We start from the raw sequence: 15,759 nt of genomic DNA, 5'->3' as shown, positions 1-15,759 counted from the left end.
AGTGCATTTAACGTGGTATAAGATGTTGTCCTCTTGGTGTCACTGTAACATCAACGAGGCCATGAAATACTCAGTCCCTCCCCAAACAAAGCTTTTGTTTGGTACCTCACAGCAGAGGATTCATTTGATGTAGGAACGGGAGTCGGATGAGACCGTGTGGTGGTCGGATATAGAGAACTGATTTGCTCCAGAAACAGGCTCCTGTGTGTATATACTGTACGTTGGATAACGATGGGGAACGAACGACGAGATCGATCAAGTGACTGTTGTCGGTTTGCTTTTTATTTTTCCGTACTGCTGATTTTCGGAAAGCAGGCTTTGGCTGAATTAAGGTACTCTATTCCAGAGGAGATGAAAGAAGGAACTGTTGTTGGAAATGTTGCCAAGGATCTTGGTCTGGACAAAACCTCTTTGATCGATCGGCGATTTCGAGTTGTGTCTGGATCTAAGGACGCTTTTTTCGAGGTAAACCCGGACAATGGCGCCTTACAGGTCCGTACAAAGATCGACAGAGAGGAGCTGTGTCACGGTAGTGGTGCATGTGTAATGGAGCTGAAAATCCTCGTTGAAACCCCTTTGGAAATGCACCATGTAGTTGTAGAAATTACTGATGTAAATGACCATGCCCCAAGTTTTCCTGAAAAGGAGCAGCGATTTCAAATAGCGGAACAAACATCTCCGGGAACTCGATTCCAACTGCATGTGGCCCGTGATCCCGATGCTGGAATGAATTCTATCCGTACATACACACTGACGTCAAATGATCACTTTGAAATAGAAATTAGTCAAAGTGATGAGGACAAAATGCCTTTTTTAGTGCTGAAGAAGTCCTTAGACAGAGAACAAAATAATAATCACGTGCTATTAGTCACAGCAGTTGATGGAGGTAAACCTCCAAGATCAGGGACACTAAATGTTTCTATTATTGTTCTTGATAGTAATGATAATCGTCCAATATTTAGTCAAGATACTTACCAAATAGAAATATATGAAAACATCCCAGTTGGTACTACTGTTACAAGAGTGAATGCAACAGACCCAGATGAAGGTACTAATGGAGACATAGAGTATAGTCTTAGCAAAACATTAGCACGTAAAGTTTATGACATCTTTGATTTGGATAGTTTAACTGGACAAATTAAATTAAAAGGTGTCGTGGATTTTGAGGAATCAGACATTTATAAACTAGATGTTGAGGCATCTGACAAAGGAACGCCTCCTTTAACAGGAAGGTGTCGAGTTATAATAAAGATAAAAGATGTTAATGATAATCCACCAGAAATAGAAGTCACATCACTGTCAAATACAGTGTCTGAGGACTCAAAACCTGGAACAGTTATTTCACTTATCAGTGTGACGGATAAAGACTCTGGTGTCAATGGGAAAATAATATCAAGCATAAATTTGGACGTGCCTTTTGAATTAAAACCCTCCTATAAGGAGAACATATATTCAATTGTCACTAAGGGTTTTTTGGATCGAGAGGAGGTGTCCCATTATGAAATAACAATAAAAGCCACAGATTGTGGTGAACCTCCATTATCTACTGTTAAAACACTAAGTATTCAGATATCAGATGTAAATGACAACAGTCCACATTTCCAACAAAATCCATTACAGTTTTACTTGGTAGAAAATAACGTTGCTGGGAATTCAATTTTCTCTGTAAGCTCAACGGACAAAGACTTGAATGAAAATGCAGCTATTTCTTATCATATTGTAAGAGGAAGGAGGGAAAATGATGTTGCATCATTTCTAAATATAAATTCTGATAATGGACAAATTTCAGCACTAAAAAGTTTTGACTTTGAGACTCTGAAAACGTTCCAGTTCCAAGTTGGTGCCACAGATTCTGGAACTCCGTCACTAAGCAGCAACGTCACAGTGAACGTGTTCATTCTGGATCAGAACGACAACGCTCCAGTCATCCTGTATCCAGTCAGCTCTAACGGTTCTGCTGAAGGTGTGGAGGAGATTCCCCGCAATGTGAACGCAGGACACTTGGTGACTAAAGTCAGAGCCTATGACGCTGATATAGGATATAACGGCTGGTTACTGTTTTCACTGCAGGAAGTTACTGACCACAGTCTCTTTGGTTTGGACCGCTATACAGGACAGATCAGAACACTTCGCTCATTCACAGAGACAGACGAGGCTGAGCATAAACTGGTCATACTGGTGAAAGACAATGGGAACATCTCACTCTCAGCAACAGCTACTGTGATTGTCAAAGTTGTGGAGCCCAAAGAGGCTTTTGCTGCTTCTGATGTTAAAAGTTCAACAAAGGATGAGGAGGGGAATGATGTGACTTTTTACCTGATGATAACTTTGGGCTCAGTTTCAACACTTTTTCTCATCAGTATCATCGTGCTGATTGCAATGCAGTGCTCTAAATCCACAGACTATACTTCTAAATATCTACAAGAGCCTAATTATGATGGAACACTGTGTCACAGCATCCAGTACAGATCTGGAGACAAGCGGTACATGTTAGTTGGACCAAGAATGAGTATAGGATCTACTATAGTCCCGGGCAGCCATGCCAACACACTAGTGCTCCCTGACAGGAGAGGAACATCTGGAGAGGTAAGACTTTAATAATTAGCAAGTACTGTGTTTTATGTTCAGATGTGTATCACATTATTTGAGGTACATGGACTTGTGGTGTCTTACTCAAGCTACTTTGAGAAATGTTTGACACAGAAGTCATTCTGTCTTGTGTTTCCAAACAAATAGATGCTAGCTTGCCCGCTTACTATAATGTTGGACTCAGCTTGCCGCTACTGTTTGCAAATGTTTCTGTCTGATGCACAACTTTCACAGTATGAACACCAGAAGTGTTTCTATATAATCTAATACATGATCTTTATCTCCCAGTGAGAGAATAGAAAAAGCAAATGCCTTACTTAATTTGCATCCTCTTTTTGGGAACATATAGTTAAAGAGCTCTGCCACCAACCATCTAAAATTATAATTCAATTTTAAATTCTGCATGACCACACTGATGTGGTGTTATTTGTGTTGGTAGTATGTATCACTATTGTGCAAAAGGCAAAATAATTAAGGACACAAATAATGTGGTTAAGACAAATAAAGGCTGCAAGTCTGCTTGTAATCACTATCCATGGTGCTGAAATGCATTGACTTTACTGTTTTGAAGTAAGAATATGAGCAAAGCTTAAAAAACATATGGGTTAGTATTATATATCTCTGACACTTCATTTACATTACCACTAAGAAGTGGTAAATAACTATTTAGATTCTTGTTGAGCATGGAATTACACTAATTTATACCGTTTGTTCCATGTGTAGCAGAGAAAACAAATAACAAATGCATAACCCTGGAGATGGTAGAGCCCTCTACATAGCATTAGTTTGGGATCATGTTGGTTTATCTCCTCTTCTGTAGTGATATATCCAGGTGGATTTTCTGACCAAAGTATATATGCTGGTATGGCATTTTAACGACTTTAAATCTCTAAAACGTTCCCCTCTTGGTGTCACTGTTACACCAGATAGGCCATACAGGACTCAGTCCCTCCCCTACCAAAGCTTTTGTTTGGTACCTCACAGCAGAGGATGCATCTGATTTAAGGGTGCGAGCTGGATGAGACGGTGCTGTGTGTTTTCTAAACAGCCGATACTAAACGGGTCGAATATACACATTTGATTTGCTGCAGAAACAGGCTCCTGTTGTTGGATAACGATGGGGACCGAAAGACGATATCGATCAAGTGATTATTGTTGGTTTGCTTTTCATTTTTCCTTACTGCTGATTTTCGGACAGCATGCTTCGGCTGAATTAAGGTACTCTATTCCCGAGGAAATGAAAGAGGGAACTGTTGTTGGAAATGTTGCAAAGGATCTTGGTCTGGACAAAACCTCTTTGACTGATCGGCGATTTCGAGTTGTGTCTGGATCTAAGGACGCTTTTTTCGAGGTAAACCCGGACAATGGCGCCTTACAAATCCGTACAAAAATTGACAGAGAGGAGCTGTGTCACGGTAGTGGTGCATGTCTAATGGAGCTGAAAATCCTTGTTGAAGACCCTTTGGAAATACACTATGTAGTTGTAGAAATTACTGATGTAAATGATCACTCTCCCAGTTTTTCTGAAAAGGAACAGCAATTTCAAATAGCGGAACATACAGCTCCGGGAACTCGATTCGACCTACATGCTGCCCGTGATCCTGATGCTGGAATGAACTCTATTCGTACATATACATTAACGTCAAACGATCACTTTGATATTGATTTAAGTCAAAGTGATGAGGAAAAAATACCATTTTTAGTGCTGAAAAAGTCCTTAGACAGAGAACAAAAAAATAAACACGTGCTATTTGTAACAGCAGTTGATGGAGGTAAACCTCCAAGATCAGGGACACTAAATGTTTCTATTATTGTTCTTGATACTAATGACAATCGTCCGATATTTAATCAAGATACTTACCAAATAGAAATATATGAAAACGTCCCAGTCGGTACTACTGTTACAAGAGTGAATGCAACAGATCCAGATGAAGGGAATAATGGAGAAATAGAATACAGTCTTGGCAAAACATTACCACGTAAAGTTTATGACATCTTTGAATTAGATAGTTTAACTGGACAAATTAAACTGAAAGGAGCCGTGGATTTTGAAGAATCGGACATTTATAAACTAGATATTCAGGCATCGGACAAAGGAACTCCTCCATTAACAAGCCGGTGTAGAGTTATAATAAAGATAAAAGACGTTAATGATAATCCACCCGAAATAGAAGTAACATCACTGTCAAATACAGTGGCTGAAGATTCAAAGCCTGGAACGATTATTTCACTTATTAGTGTGACGGATAAAGACTCTGGTGTCAATGGAAAAATTATCTCACGCATAACTGAGGACGGGCCTTTTGAATTAAAACCCTCCTATAAGGAGAACACTTATTCAGTTGTCACTAAGGTTTTTTTGGATCGAGAGGAGGTGTCACATTATGAAATAACAATAAAAGCTACCGACTGTGGTGAACCTCCCTTATCTACTGTTAAAACACTAAGTGTTCAGATAGCAGATGTAAATGACAACAGTCCACATTTCCAACAAAATCCATTACAGTTTTACCTGGTAGAAAATAACGTTGCTGGGAATTCAATATTCTCTGTAAGTGCAACGGACTATGATGTCAATGACAATGCAGCTATTTCATATCATATTGCTAGACAAAATGATGTAACATCGTTCCTAAATGTAAACTCTGATAATGGACAAATTTCAGCATTAAAAAGTTTTGACTTTGAGACTCTGAAAACGTTCCAGTTCCAAGTTGTTGCCACAGATTCTGGAACTCCGTCACTAAGCAGCAACGTCACAGTGAACGTGTTCATTCTGGATCAGAACGACAACGCTCCAGTCATCCTGTATCCAGTCAGCTCTAACGGTTCTGCTGAAGGTGTGGAGGAAATTCCCCGCAATGTGAACGCAGGACACTTGGTGACTAAAGTCAGAGCCTATGACGCTGATATAGGATATAACGGCTGGTTACTGTTTTCACTGCAGGAAGTTACTGACCACAGTCTCTTTGGTTTGGACCGCTATACAGGACAGATCAGAACACTTCGCTCATTCACAGAGACAGACGAGGTTGAGCATAAACTGGTCATACTGGTGAAAGACAATGGGAACGTTTCACTCTCAGCAACAGCTACTGTGATTGTCAAAATTGTGGAGCCCAAAGAGGCTTTTGCTGCTTCTGATGTTAAAAGTGCAACTAAAGTTGACGAGGAGGACAATGTGACATTTTATCTGATCATAACCCTGGGATCAGTTTCTGTACTTTTTCTCATCAGTATCATCGTGCTGATTGCAATGCAGTGCTCTAAATCCACAGACTATACTTCTAAATATCTACAAGAGCCTAATTATGATGGGACACTGTGTCACAGCATACAGTACAGATCTGGAGACAAACGGTACATGTTAGTTGGACCCAGAATGAGTATAGGATCTACTATAGTCCCGGGCAGCCATGCCAACACACTAGTGCTCCCTGACAGAAGAGGGACATCTGGAGAGGTAAGCCAATTTACATGGCTTTAGTTTACGTTTTATTTCTTCATATGTATTTTTATTACGCACACACGCATTTCTTGTTTTGTGATTTAAAAACGTGTTGTTTGGGGAATGACTCTACAGGCGAGTCTGAGTGATAATGTCGCTATCCATTGTGCTGAAACTGCATTTAGCGCTTTCAGTGTGTGTTTTTTATTGTATTTTTTATATAAATGCACGAGCTATATAGTCCATACATTATGCATATTTCTTAATGAAATTTCTTGTATTATTTGAGCTATGAGCTAAATCTTAAACTGTGTTATATTTGAGGAGGAACAAACTGAGTGGAAAGTGATCACTTGGTGTCAGCATGTGAGCAGAAAAGAGTTTCAAGAGAAGCCTTTTGTCAGAGATATGGGTCCTCCCCTTTGTGGGATGGGTTTTCGTATTACATACTGGATGCATCCTGTACTCTCACAGCGAATATCCAGCACCTTTTGACAATACACTGGGAACTGTACATCTTATTTTAGGTATATATTTTTGCTTTCATGAAAGAGTCGTTATTCTGAATCATCGGGATACATTTTTATCTGCTAGTTATGGAGCAGAAAGGACTTGGCACATCGAGAGAGCAATGGCGTTGGATCGCTTTCATTGTTTCACTGATTCTGCTGTGGAGCAGAGCTTCGGCGCAAATAAGATATTCCATCGCTGAGGAAGCTAAAGAAGGAACTGTTGTTGGGAATATAGCGAAGGATTTGGGTTTAGAGAAGAACACGTTGAAAGCGAGAGGATGCCGCATTGTTGAGGGTTCAACGGAGTCATCTTTTCATGTAAACCAGGAAGACGGAATATTGTATGTGGACCGAATAATCGACAGGGAGAAGGTTTGTGAGCGGACCAGTGTGTGCTTGATCAACCTAAAAACGGTGCTGGAAAACCCTCTGGAGATCCATTATGTGACTGTAGAGGTGATGGATGTGAACGACCACTCTCCCACCTTCTCAACGAAAGAGTCACGTCTCGAAATTTCAGAGTCAGTTTTACCGGGATTGCGCCTCCAGCTGCAAGCAGCACACGACCCAGATGTTGGTCAGTTTTCGGTCCAGGAGTATAAACTTAGTCCTAATGATCATTTTCGTTTAGAAGTCAAAGATCGTGGAAAAGATGGAAAGATACCGATACTAGTTTTACTGAAGACGCTGGACAGGGAAACAAAGAAAAGGCACACGTTGCTTCTTACAGCTGTTGATGGAGGGAAACCAAGTAAATCTGGAACAGCTGAAATTACGGTTGACGTCTTAGACGTCAATGACAATGTGCCAGTTTTTAACGAAGACACATACTCTGTACTTTTAGAAGAAAACACTCCCATTGGCACAACAATTATAAAAGTAAATGCTTCTGATTTAGATGAAGGATCCAATGGAGAGATTATGTATTCATTAGGAAAGAATGTGAATAGCAGAATACTTGAACTTTTCCGTGTAGATCCAAATACAGGTGAAATTATTGTTCAAGACTTGATAGACTTTGAATTAGAAGAAAGTTATGAAATTGATATACAGGCGTCTGATAAAGGATCAGCTCCTTTGAGGACAGACAAAAGTGTGTTGGTGAATATTGTTGATTTGAATGATAACACCCCTCATATAGAGGTTACATCATTTTCAAGGGCAATACCAGAGGATGCTAGACTGGGAACCACTGTGGCATTAATCAGTGTTCTTGATAAAGATTCTGGTCTTAATGGGAAAGTTATCTGTTCCTTTAATAAGGATGTCCCTTTCATATTATCACCTTCAACACAAGATAACATGTATTCTATAATGACAAAATCGCCCCTGGATAGAGAAAAACAGTCCATATATGATGTTACAATTGTTGCAAAAGATGCAGGTGCACCATCGTTGTCTTCTGAAAAAAGCATTACTATAGTTGTATCAGATGTTAATGATAACAGACCAGAGTTTTCAGCGAGCCCTTACACATATTACGTTACTGAGAACAACTCTCCAGGAGCTTCTGTGTTTTCTGTGATGGCATCAGACCGTGATGAGGGTGATAATTCTCATATTTTATATCGTATTTTAAGAGATGGAAAAGAGAAAGACAAACTCCAATCATTCAATCTTAACATAAACTCTGAGAATGGAGATATTTTGGCTCTAAAAAGCTTTGACTTTGAAACTCTGAAAAAGTTCCAGTTCCAAGTTGTTGCCACAGATTCTGGAACTCTGTCACTAAGCAGCAACGCCACAGTGAACGTGTTCATTCTGGATCAGAACGACAACGCTCCAGTCATCCTGTATCCAGTCAGCTCTAACGATTCTGCTGAAGGTGTGGAGGAGATTCCCCGCAATGTGAACGCAGGACACTTTGTGACTAAAGTCAGAGCCTATGACGCTGATATAGGATATAACGGCTGGTTACTGTTTTCACTGCAGGAAGTTACTGACCACAGTCTCTTTGGTTTGGACCGCTATACAGGACAGATCAGAACACTTCGCTCATTCACAGAGACGGACGAGGCTGAGCATAAACTGGTCATACTGGTGAAAGACAATGGGAACGTTTCACTCTCAGCAACAGCTACTGTGATTGTCAAAGTTGTGGAGCCCAAAGAGGCTTTTGCTGCTTCTGATGTTAAAAGTGCAACTAAAGTTGACGAGGAGGACAATGTGACATTCTATCTGATCATAACCCTGGGATCAGTTTCTGTACTTTTTCTCATCAGTATCATCGTGCTGATCGCAATGCAGTGCTCTAAATCCACAGACTATACTTCTAAATATCTACAAGAGCCTAATTATGATGGGACACTGTGTCACAGCATCCAGTACAGATCTGGAGACAAACGGTACATGTTAGTTGGACCCAGGATGAGTATAGGATCTACTATAGTCCCGGGCAGCCATGCCAACACACTAGTGCTCCCTGACAGGAGGAGGACATCTGGAGAGGTAAGATCAACAGTTTGAGTCTCTCGCCTGTTACTTTTTATAGGCAATTTTTGGGTGAATAACATTAACTCAGATATATAAAGTTTAGTCTAATCATGCTCTCGAAGCTTGTGAGTCTACAACTAATGTAATATGTCTGGTTTGTATTTGTGGGATCGAATTGATTAAGCACTCTTATAGGAAAATAGGAAGTGAACACTTGCATAAATATGTTCACATTAGCAATTTTTACCATCTTCATGTGGTGTACCTCTGATGGCTGCTGGTTTAGCAGAGTGGAGGCTGTCGCTGTCCGTGGTGCTGAACCCTTTTTAAGCAAGTCCCTCTTTTTTTGTCACAACACTCATTTGAAGCATGCTAATAATCTGTAATATAATGTAACGTGAGAGTTATGTGGACTATCTGTTGAATGCAGGTGGCATCTTTGCCTCCTCTGTGCTTTATAAATGGAAATATGTCAGGTCGAAAAGCTTTATTTTTCGTGCAAAGTTAATTTTTTAATACAATTGCCAGCATTTCAAATACAGTACTGCAGTGTGATTCTCGATCACTTGGTGTCAGTATAATAACAAATAATGCTTTCACATGTTTTCGTCACAGCCACATGACCCATCCCCTCCCTCTTTAGACTCTAAACCCATCATTGACAGAACCGTTTACGTGCTGACGGATTTAATACACAATTTAGCTTTTAAAAAATCCGAATGCGCTGTAGGAGAATGGCTGGATTATGACAACGAATGTAACGGAGGAATTTCACGCTGGTATAGCTCGTTGGAAGCTGCTATTATTTTAAATCTTTCATCTTCACATCATGGAACAAAGGCGACGCCAGACATGGAAAGAGCGGACAAAGTGGGTTGCCTACATGATGGTTTTGGTGACGTTTTGGAGTGGAGCTTCAGGACAGTTCCGATATTCCATCTCCGAGGAAGTGAAAGAAGGAACTGCTGTTGGAAATATTGCTAAGGATTTAGGTGTTGACAAGACCACACTGAAAGAGAGGGGGTACCGTATTGTCTACGGCACGACAGAGCCTCCTTTTCGAGTAAATCAGGATGATGGGATCCTGTATGTGAACCGAAAAATTGACAGAGAGGAAGTGTGCGACCGCAGCAAGGTTTGTCTGATCGACTTAAAAGCCGTGTTGGAAAACCCACTGGAGGTGCACTATGTGTCAGTGGAGATTCTGGACGTAAACGACCACGCACCAAGCTTCCCCGAAAATGAAAAGATGTTAGAGATTTCTGAATCTGCATTACCAGGAGCAAGATTTCAGCTGCAAGCTGCGCGTGATGCCGATAGTGGTTCATTATCCGTTCAGCAGTATAAGTTGAGCCAGAATGAACACTTTCGCTTAGAAGTGAAAGATCGTGGTGAGGACCGTAAAACTCCTATTTTAATTCTTCAAAAGTCACTCGATAGAGAATCTGCCGAGACCCACGCGTTACTTCTGACAGCTATTGATGGAGGTAAACCTCCACGATCCGGTAACATGACAATAATTATTGATGTTTCCGATGTCAATGATAACCCCCCAGTTTTCACCCAGGATTCCTACACTGTGCAGCTAAAAGAAAATTCTCCTCTTGGCACAACTGTGATTCAAGTTAATGCAACAGATTTGGATGAAGGTTCAAATGGTGAGGTTGTTTATTCATTTGGAAATGACGTGGATGCACGGGCACGTGCACGTTTTGATTTAAATCCAATAACCGCAGTAATAACTGTGGCAGGGACCATAGATTTTGAGGAGTATAGCAGATATGAGATTGATATCCAGGCATCCGACAAAGGTGCGGCTATACTAGCTACGGACAAAAGTGTTATTATACACATTGTTGACGTAAACGACAATGCACCAGAGATTGAAGTGACATCTTTTTCACGTGCGCTCCCGGAAGATTCAAAACCAGGAACCACAGTGGCCTTGATAAGTGTTAAAGATTCGGACTCTGGTCTCAACGGAAAAGTTATGTGTTACATTAGCCAAGATGTCCCTTTTATGCTCACTCCATCTTTACAAAATAACATGTATTCTCTGGTGACAAAATTGCGTTTGGATCGAGAGCAGCAGTCGCAATATAATGTAACAATTGTAGGTAAAGACGCAGGAGAACCATCTTTATCATCAGAAAAAAACATAAAAATTGTTGTGTCAGATGTGAACGATAATAGACCAGTGTTTTCACAGAACCCATATACTTTCTACATAACTGAGAATAACAACCAGGGAGCGTCTATTTTATCAGTGACAGCCCGTGATGATGACGAGGGTAGTAATGCTGTTATTTCATATCATATAATAAGGGACAGAGGGAGAGAACATTTGTTTACCTCCTATCTGAATGTTAACAGTGAAAAGGGAGAAATTTTGGCTCTAAAAAGTTTTGACTTTGAAACTCTGAAAACGTTCCAGTTCCAAGTTGTTGCCACAGATTCTGGAACTCCGTCACTAAGCAGCAACGTCACAGTGAACGTGTTCATTCTGGATCAGAACGACAACGCTCCAGTCATCCTGTATCCAGTCAGCTCTAACGGTTCTGCTGAAAGTGTGGAGGAGATTCCCCGCAATGTGAACGCAGGACACTTGGTGACTAAAGTCAGAGCCTATGACGCTGATATAGGATATAACGGCTGGTTACTGTTTTCACTGCAGGAAGTTACTGACCACAGTCTCTTTGCTTTGGACCGCTATACAGGACAGATCAGAACACTTCGCTCATTCACAGAGACAGACGAAGCTGAGCATAAACTGCTCATACTGGTGAAAGACAATGGGAACGTTTCACTTTCAGCAACAGCTACTGTGATGGTAAAAGTTGTGGAGCCCAAAGAAACTTTTGCTGCTTCTGATGTGAAAAGTGCAACTAAAGTTGACGAGGAGGACAATGTGACATTTTATCTGATCATAACCCTGGGATCAGTTTCAGTACTTTTTCTCATCAGTATCATCGTGCTGATTGCAATGCAGTGCTCTAAATCCACAGACTATACTTCTAAATATCTACCAGAGCCTAATTATGATGGAACACTGTGTCACAGCATCCAGTACAGATCTGGAGACAAACGGTACATGTTAGTTGGACCCAGAATGAGTATAGGATCAACTATAGTCCCGGGCAGCCATGCCAACACACTAGTGCTCCCCGACAGGAGGTCTGCGACTTCAGAGGTAAGAATTGTTTTTGTGAAAACCCTGGCTTGTTTCTACTGGCAGTGTTATTCATGTGTCCGTTCATTAATCAGTTCAGCCTATCATCTACTACATGTACAGCATCTTTACTGCTTGTTTGGCATTATTAGTTTTGAGAAGTTCGACACTTCGGTTTTAAGCTGCAACTTTGATCATACTGTATGTCATTTTAAGACAGAGGAGGACATCTGGAGAGGTAAAAATAATGTTTTGGATCTTTTGATTTTCCCATTCCCCACATACTTAACACTTGGTGTGCAAAGTTTTGAAAAATGACTCTCTAGTGGTGACTCTCTCTCTAGCAATAGCAGGGAAGCTAAACCTATTTAAAATTGTTTCAAAGTGTATGATTTATTTTACTTTGTACTACAACATACTTGAAAGCAGTTTTTTTCGTTCTGATCATGGAGGATTTGCTATTGGATTTTTAATACTTTTAACGGCTCTTGTACCATGCTGTATGTTCATTTACAATCCATTGGCAGCTGTGGTTCATGGTGTGGAATGTTAGAGTGATATCCCCCAACAGATTTATTGTTTTAGTATGCCTGAATTGCAAATAGAAAGACTGAGGTTGCAACGTTTACTCTCCGTTAAAAAATCAAAACAGGTCTGTTTCAATGTGGGGATATGTTGCCTTTGAGCATTTGAAGACTTTGTTTGATTTGCTAACTGACCACTACTGTAATCTGTGTAAATAACTATTTCAACGCTTGGTGTCAGTGTAGTTCAGTGATTCTGTGCATCTAGCAGCACTTTATACGTCACAAGCTTTATCTGGACCGAGCTCTTGCATTTTACTCAGACAGAATACGTGAGCGTAAAACAGTGACTGGCAGCAGCGAGTGCGTTTTATTTTCAGCAGTTTCTGTAAAAACAGACGTTGGGTATCGTTTAGAAACATGGCGGATTAAATCTCATTGATATCACGACGTAGTTAATGGACTGTTCTTTACCACCTTCGAGTCATGGAACAAAGAGGACGCAAAGCGTGGAGGGAGCGACACTTTTGGTTTGCCTTCATGGTTGTTTTGGATATTTTATGGAGTGGAGCTTCTGCACAGATCAGATATTCCGTATCTGAGGAGGTTCAAGATGAAACCGTCGTCGGGAATATAGCGAAGGATTTGGGACTAGATAAGAGCGCACTCACAGACAGAGGATATCGCATTGTGGCAGGCTCAACCGAGCCCCTGTTTCAAGTGAATCAAAACGACGGCATGTTGTATGTGAAAAGGAGAATAGACAGGGAGGAGGTGTGCGACCGGACCAGCCCGTGTTTGATCAATCTGAAAACCGTGCTGGAGAACCCGCTGGAGATCCACTACGTGGCCGTGGAGATACTTGATATAAATGACCACTCGCCTGTTTTTCCAGAGAAAGAGAAAAAGCTCGAGATCTCCGAGTCGGCCTTACCGGGAGCGAGATTTCAACTACAGGCTGCGCGCGACCCCGACGTAGGCCAGTTCTCCATTCAGCAATATAAACTCAGCCATAACGACTATTTTAGATTAGAGGTGAAGGATAGAGGTGAGGACCGCAAGGTACCATTTATAGTTCTGCAGAAGCAGTTAGACCGAGAAACAGCCGGGAAACACAAGCTCCGTCTGACAGCGGTTGATGGAGGAAAACCGGTGAAGTCTGGCGCTATAGATATTATTGTGGCTGTACTTGATGTTAATGACAACTCCCCGGTGTTTTCCCAAGAGTCCTATTCTGCCACTCTTAAAGAAAACGTTCCTGTTGGCACTGTAGTCACTCAGGTGAATGCAACAGATTTAGACCAGGGTGCAAATAGCGAAATAATATATTCTTTTGGTAACGAAGTTGATTTAAAATTAATGGATGTCTTTAGTATAGACTCAAACACTGGTGAAATTAAAGTAACAGGTCAAATAGATTTCGAGAAAAGTAAAAGTTATGAAATTGATATTCAGGCGTCTGATAAGGGACACGTTCCTCTAACAACTGATAAAAGTGTTATGATAACTGTCATTGATGTTAATGATAATGCACCTGAGATAGAAGTGACATCATTTTCCAGCTCTATCAGGGAGGATTCGAAGTTAGGAACCACAGTGGCCCTGATTAGTATCAGCGATTTAGACTCTGGAATGAATGGTAAAGTCATCTGCACGATCAAAGAAGAAGTTCCTTTTGCTCTATCTCCATCATTACAAGAAAACATGTACGCTGTTGTAACCAGGTCGCAGCTGGACAGGGAAATAGTTTCCCAATTTGATGTCACAATTATTGCGAAAGACTCAGGTGATCCGTTATTTTCAACTGAAAAGACCATAAGCGTCGTGGTGTCAGATGTAAATGACAACAGACCAGAGTTTTTATCAAGCCCCTATGTGTTTTATATCACCGAGAATAACAGCCCCGGAGCCTCGATATTTTCTGTAAAAGCATCTGATCGAGATGAAAGTGATAACGCTCTCATTACATATCATATTTTCAGAGAAGCAAGCGGAGATAATAAAGTGACCTCGTTTTTAAATATTAACTCGGAAACTGGAGATATTTTGGCGCTGAAAAGTTTTGACTTTGAAACTCTGAAAAAGTTCCAGTTCCAAGTTGTTGCCACAGATTCTGGAACTCCGTCACTAAGCAGCAACGTCACAGTGAACGTGTTCATTCTGGATCAGAACGACAACGCTCCAGTCATCCTGTATCCAGTCAGCTCTAACGGTTCTGCTGAAGGTGTGGAGGAGATTCCCCGCAATGTGAACGCAGGACACTTGGTGACTAAAGTCAGAGCCTATGACGCTGATATAGGATATAACGGCTGGTTACTGTTTTCACTGCAGGAAGTTACTGACCACAGTCTCTTTGGTTTGGACCGCTATACAGGACAGATCAGAACATTTCGCTCATTCACAGAGACAGACGAGGCTGAGCATAAACTGGTCATACTGGTGAAAGACAATGGGAACGTTTCACTTTCAGCAACAGCTACTGTGATTGTCAAAGTTGTGGAGCCCAAAGAGGCTTTTGCTGCTTCTGATGTTAAAAGTGCAACAAAGGATGATGAAGACAATAATGTGACTTTTTATCTGATGATAACTTTGGGCTCAGTTTCAACACTTTTTCTCATCAGTATCATCGTGCTGATTGCAATGCAGTGCTCTAAATCCACAGACTATACTTCTAAATATCTACCAGAGCCTAATTATGATGGGACACTGTGTCACAGCATCCAGTACAGATCTGGAGACAAACGGTACATGTTAGTTGGACCCAGAATGAGTATAGGATCTACTATAGTCCCGGGCAGCCATGCCAACACACTAATGCTCCCTGACAGGAGAGGAACATCTGGAGAGGTAAGATTATACGATGATTATGATATGTGTTATGGTGCTTGCTGTTAATGTTTGTTTAAAGTATTCATTGATTATAAATTGTTTCTATTTTCATTTTAAAAAAAACCCAGAAACAAAGTCACAAGATTAAGGGCTACTGATTTGCCGGTGGTTACTTTCGCTGTCCTTGGTGCTGATTTTCTACCTCTTTTTTTCTCATCCGTATAGGATATTTTTTATGGGCGTCACACTCCCTAC

The 15,759-nt window shown here is 40.9% G+C and overlaps 7 protein-coding genes across 8 annotated transcripts in view; 6 read left to right on the top strand and 1 right to left on the bottom strand.

Annotated features, from left to right (window-relative positions):
• Positions 1 to 15,759, top strand: part of LOC141775507 (protocadherin alpha-C2-like) — a 213,456-nt gene that overhangs the window by 9,723 nt on the left and 187,974 nt on the right. The gene's annotated exons all lie outside the window — the stretch shown is intronic.
• The window catches only part of LOC141775515 (fibroblast growth factor 18-like), a 305,178-nt gene that overhangs the window by 136,206 nt on the left and 153,213 nt on the right, over positions 1 to 15,759 (bottom strand). The gene's annotated exons all lie outside the window — the stretch shown is intronic.
• On the top strand, positions 133 to 2,598 carry LOC141774843 (protocadherin alpha-8-like). Its single transcript, XM_074647657.1, has one exon. The coding sequence runs from the start codon at positions 232 to 234 to the stop codon at positions 2,596 to 2,598; it is 2,367 nt and encodes a 788-aa protein (XP_074503758.1). The 5' UTR covers positions 133 to 231.
• LOC141775877 (protocadherin alpha-8-like) lies at positions 3,698 to 6,532 on the top strand. Its single transcript, XM_074649620.1, has 2 exons — positions 3,698 to 6,052; positions 6,512 to 6,532. Exons 1-2 carry the CDS (start codon positions 3,707 to 3,709, stop codon positions 6,530 to 6,532), a joined length of 2,367 nt encoding a protein of 788 aa, XP_074505721.1. The 5' UTR covers positions 3,698 to 3,706.
• On the top strand, positions 6,631 to 9,223 carry LOC141774842 (protocadherin alpha-8-like). Its single transcript, XM_074647656.1, has one exon. It carries the CDS (start codon positions 6,634 to 6,636, stop codon positions 9,013 to 9,015), a length of 2,382 nt encoding a protein of 793 aa, XP_074503757.1. The 5' UTR covers positions 6,631 to 6,633; the 3' UTR covers positions 9,016 to 9,223.
• On the top strand, positions 9,556 to 12,501 carry LOC141775876 (protocadherin alpha-7-like). Its single transcript, XM_074649619.1, has 2 exons — positions 9,556 to 12,172; positions 12,496 to 12,501. The coding sequence occupies exons 1-2, from the start codon at positions 9,812 to 9,814 to the stop codon at positions 12,499 to 12,501; spliced, it is 2,367 nt and encodes a 788-aa protein (XP_074505720.1). The 5' UTR covers positions 9,556 to 9,811.
• LOC141775511 (protocadherin alpha-8-like) lies at positions 12,816 to 15,616 on the top strand. Its single transcript, XM_074648960.1, has one exon. The coding sequence runs from the start codon at positions 13,162 to 13,164 to the stop codon at positions 15,568 to 15,570; it is 2,409 nt and encodes an 802-aa protein (XP_074505061.1). The 5' UTR covers positions 12,816 to 13,161; the 3' UTR covers positions 15,571 to 15,616.

The sequence above is a fragment of the Sebastes fasciatus genome, chromosome 10, assembly GCF_043250625.1.
Source record: "Sebastes fasciatus isolate fSebFas1 chromosome 10, fSebFas1.pri, whole genome shotgun sequence".
In the NCBI taxonomy this organism is placed as follows: Eukaryota; Metazoa; Chordata; class Actinopteri; order Perciformes; family Sebastidae; genus Sebastes; species Sebastes fasciatus.
Note: the sequence above shows the minus strand (reverse complement) of the source record. Positions and strands in the feature narration are given on the sequence as shown.

Excerpts from the sequence above, each read along its gene's own strand:
- LOC141774843 (XM_074647657.1), top strand. The coding sequence starts at position 232 with ATGGGGAACGAACGACGAGATCGATCAAGTGACTGTTGTCGGTTTGCT.
- LOC141775877 (XM_074649620.1), top strand. The coding sequence starts at position 3,707 with ATGGGGACCGAAAGACGATATCGATCAAGTGATTATTGTTGGTTTGCT. Across the intron at positions 6,053-6,511 it reads GAAGAGGGACATCTGGAGAG|CGAATATCCAGCACCTTTTG; the intron begins GTAAGCCAATTT and ends GTACTCTCACAG.
- LOC141774842 (XM_074647656.1), top strand. The coding sequence starts at position 6,634 with ATGGAGCAGAAAGGACTTGGCACATCGAGAGAGCAATGGCGTTGGATC.
- LOC141775876 (XM_074649619.1), top strand. The coding sequence starts at position 9,812 with ATGGAACAAAGGCGACGCCAGACATGGAAAGAGCGGACAAAGTGGGTT.
- LOC141775511 (XM_074648960.1), top strand. The coding sequence starts at position 13,162 with ATGGAACAAAGAGGACGCAAAGCGTGGAGGGAGCGACACTTTTGGTTT.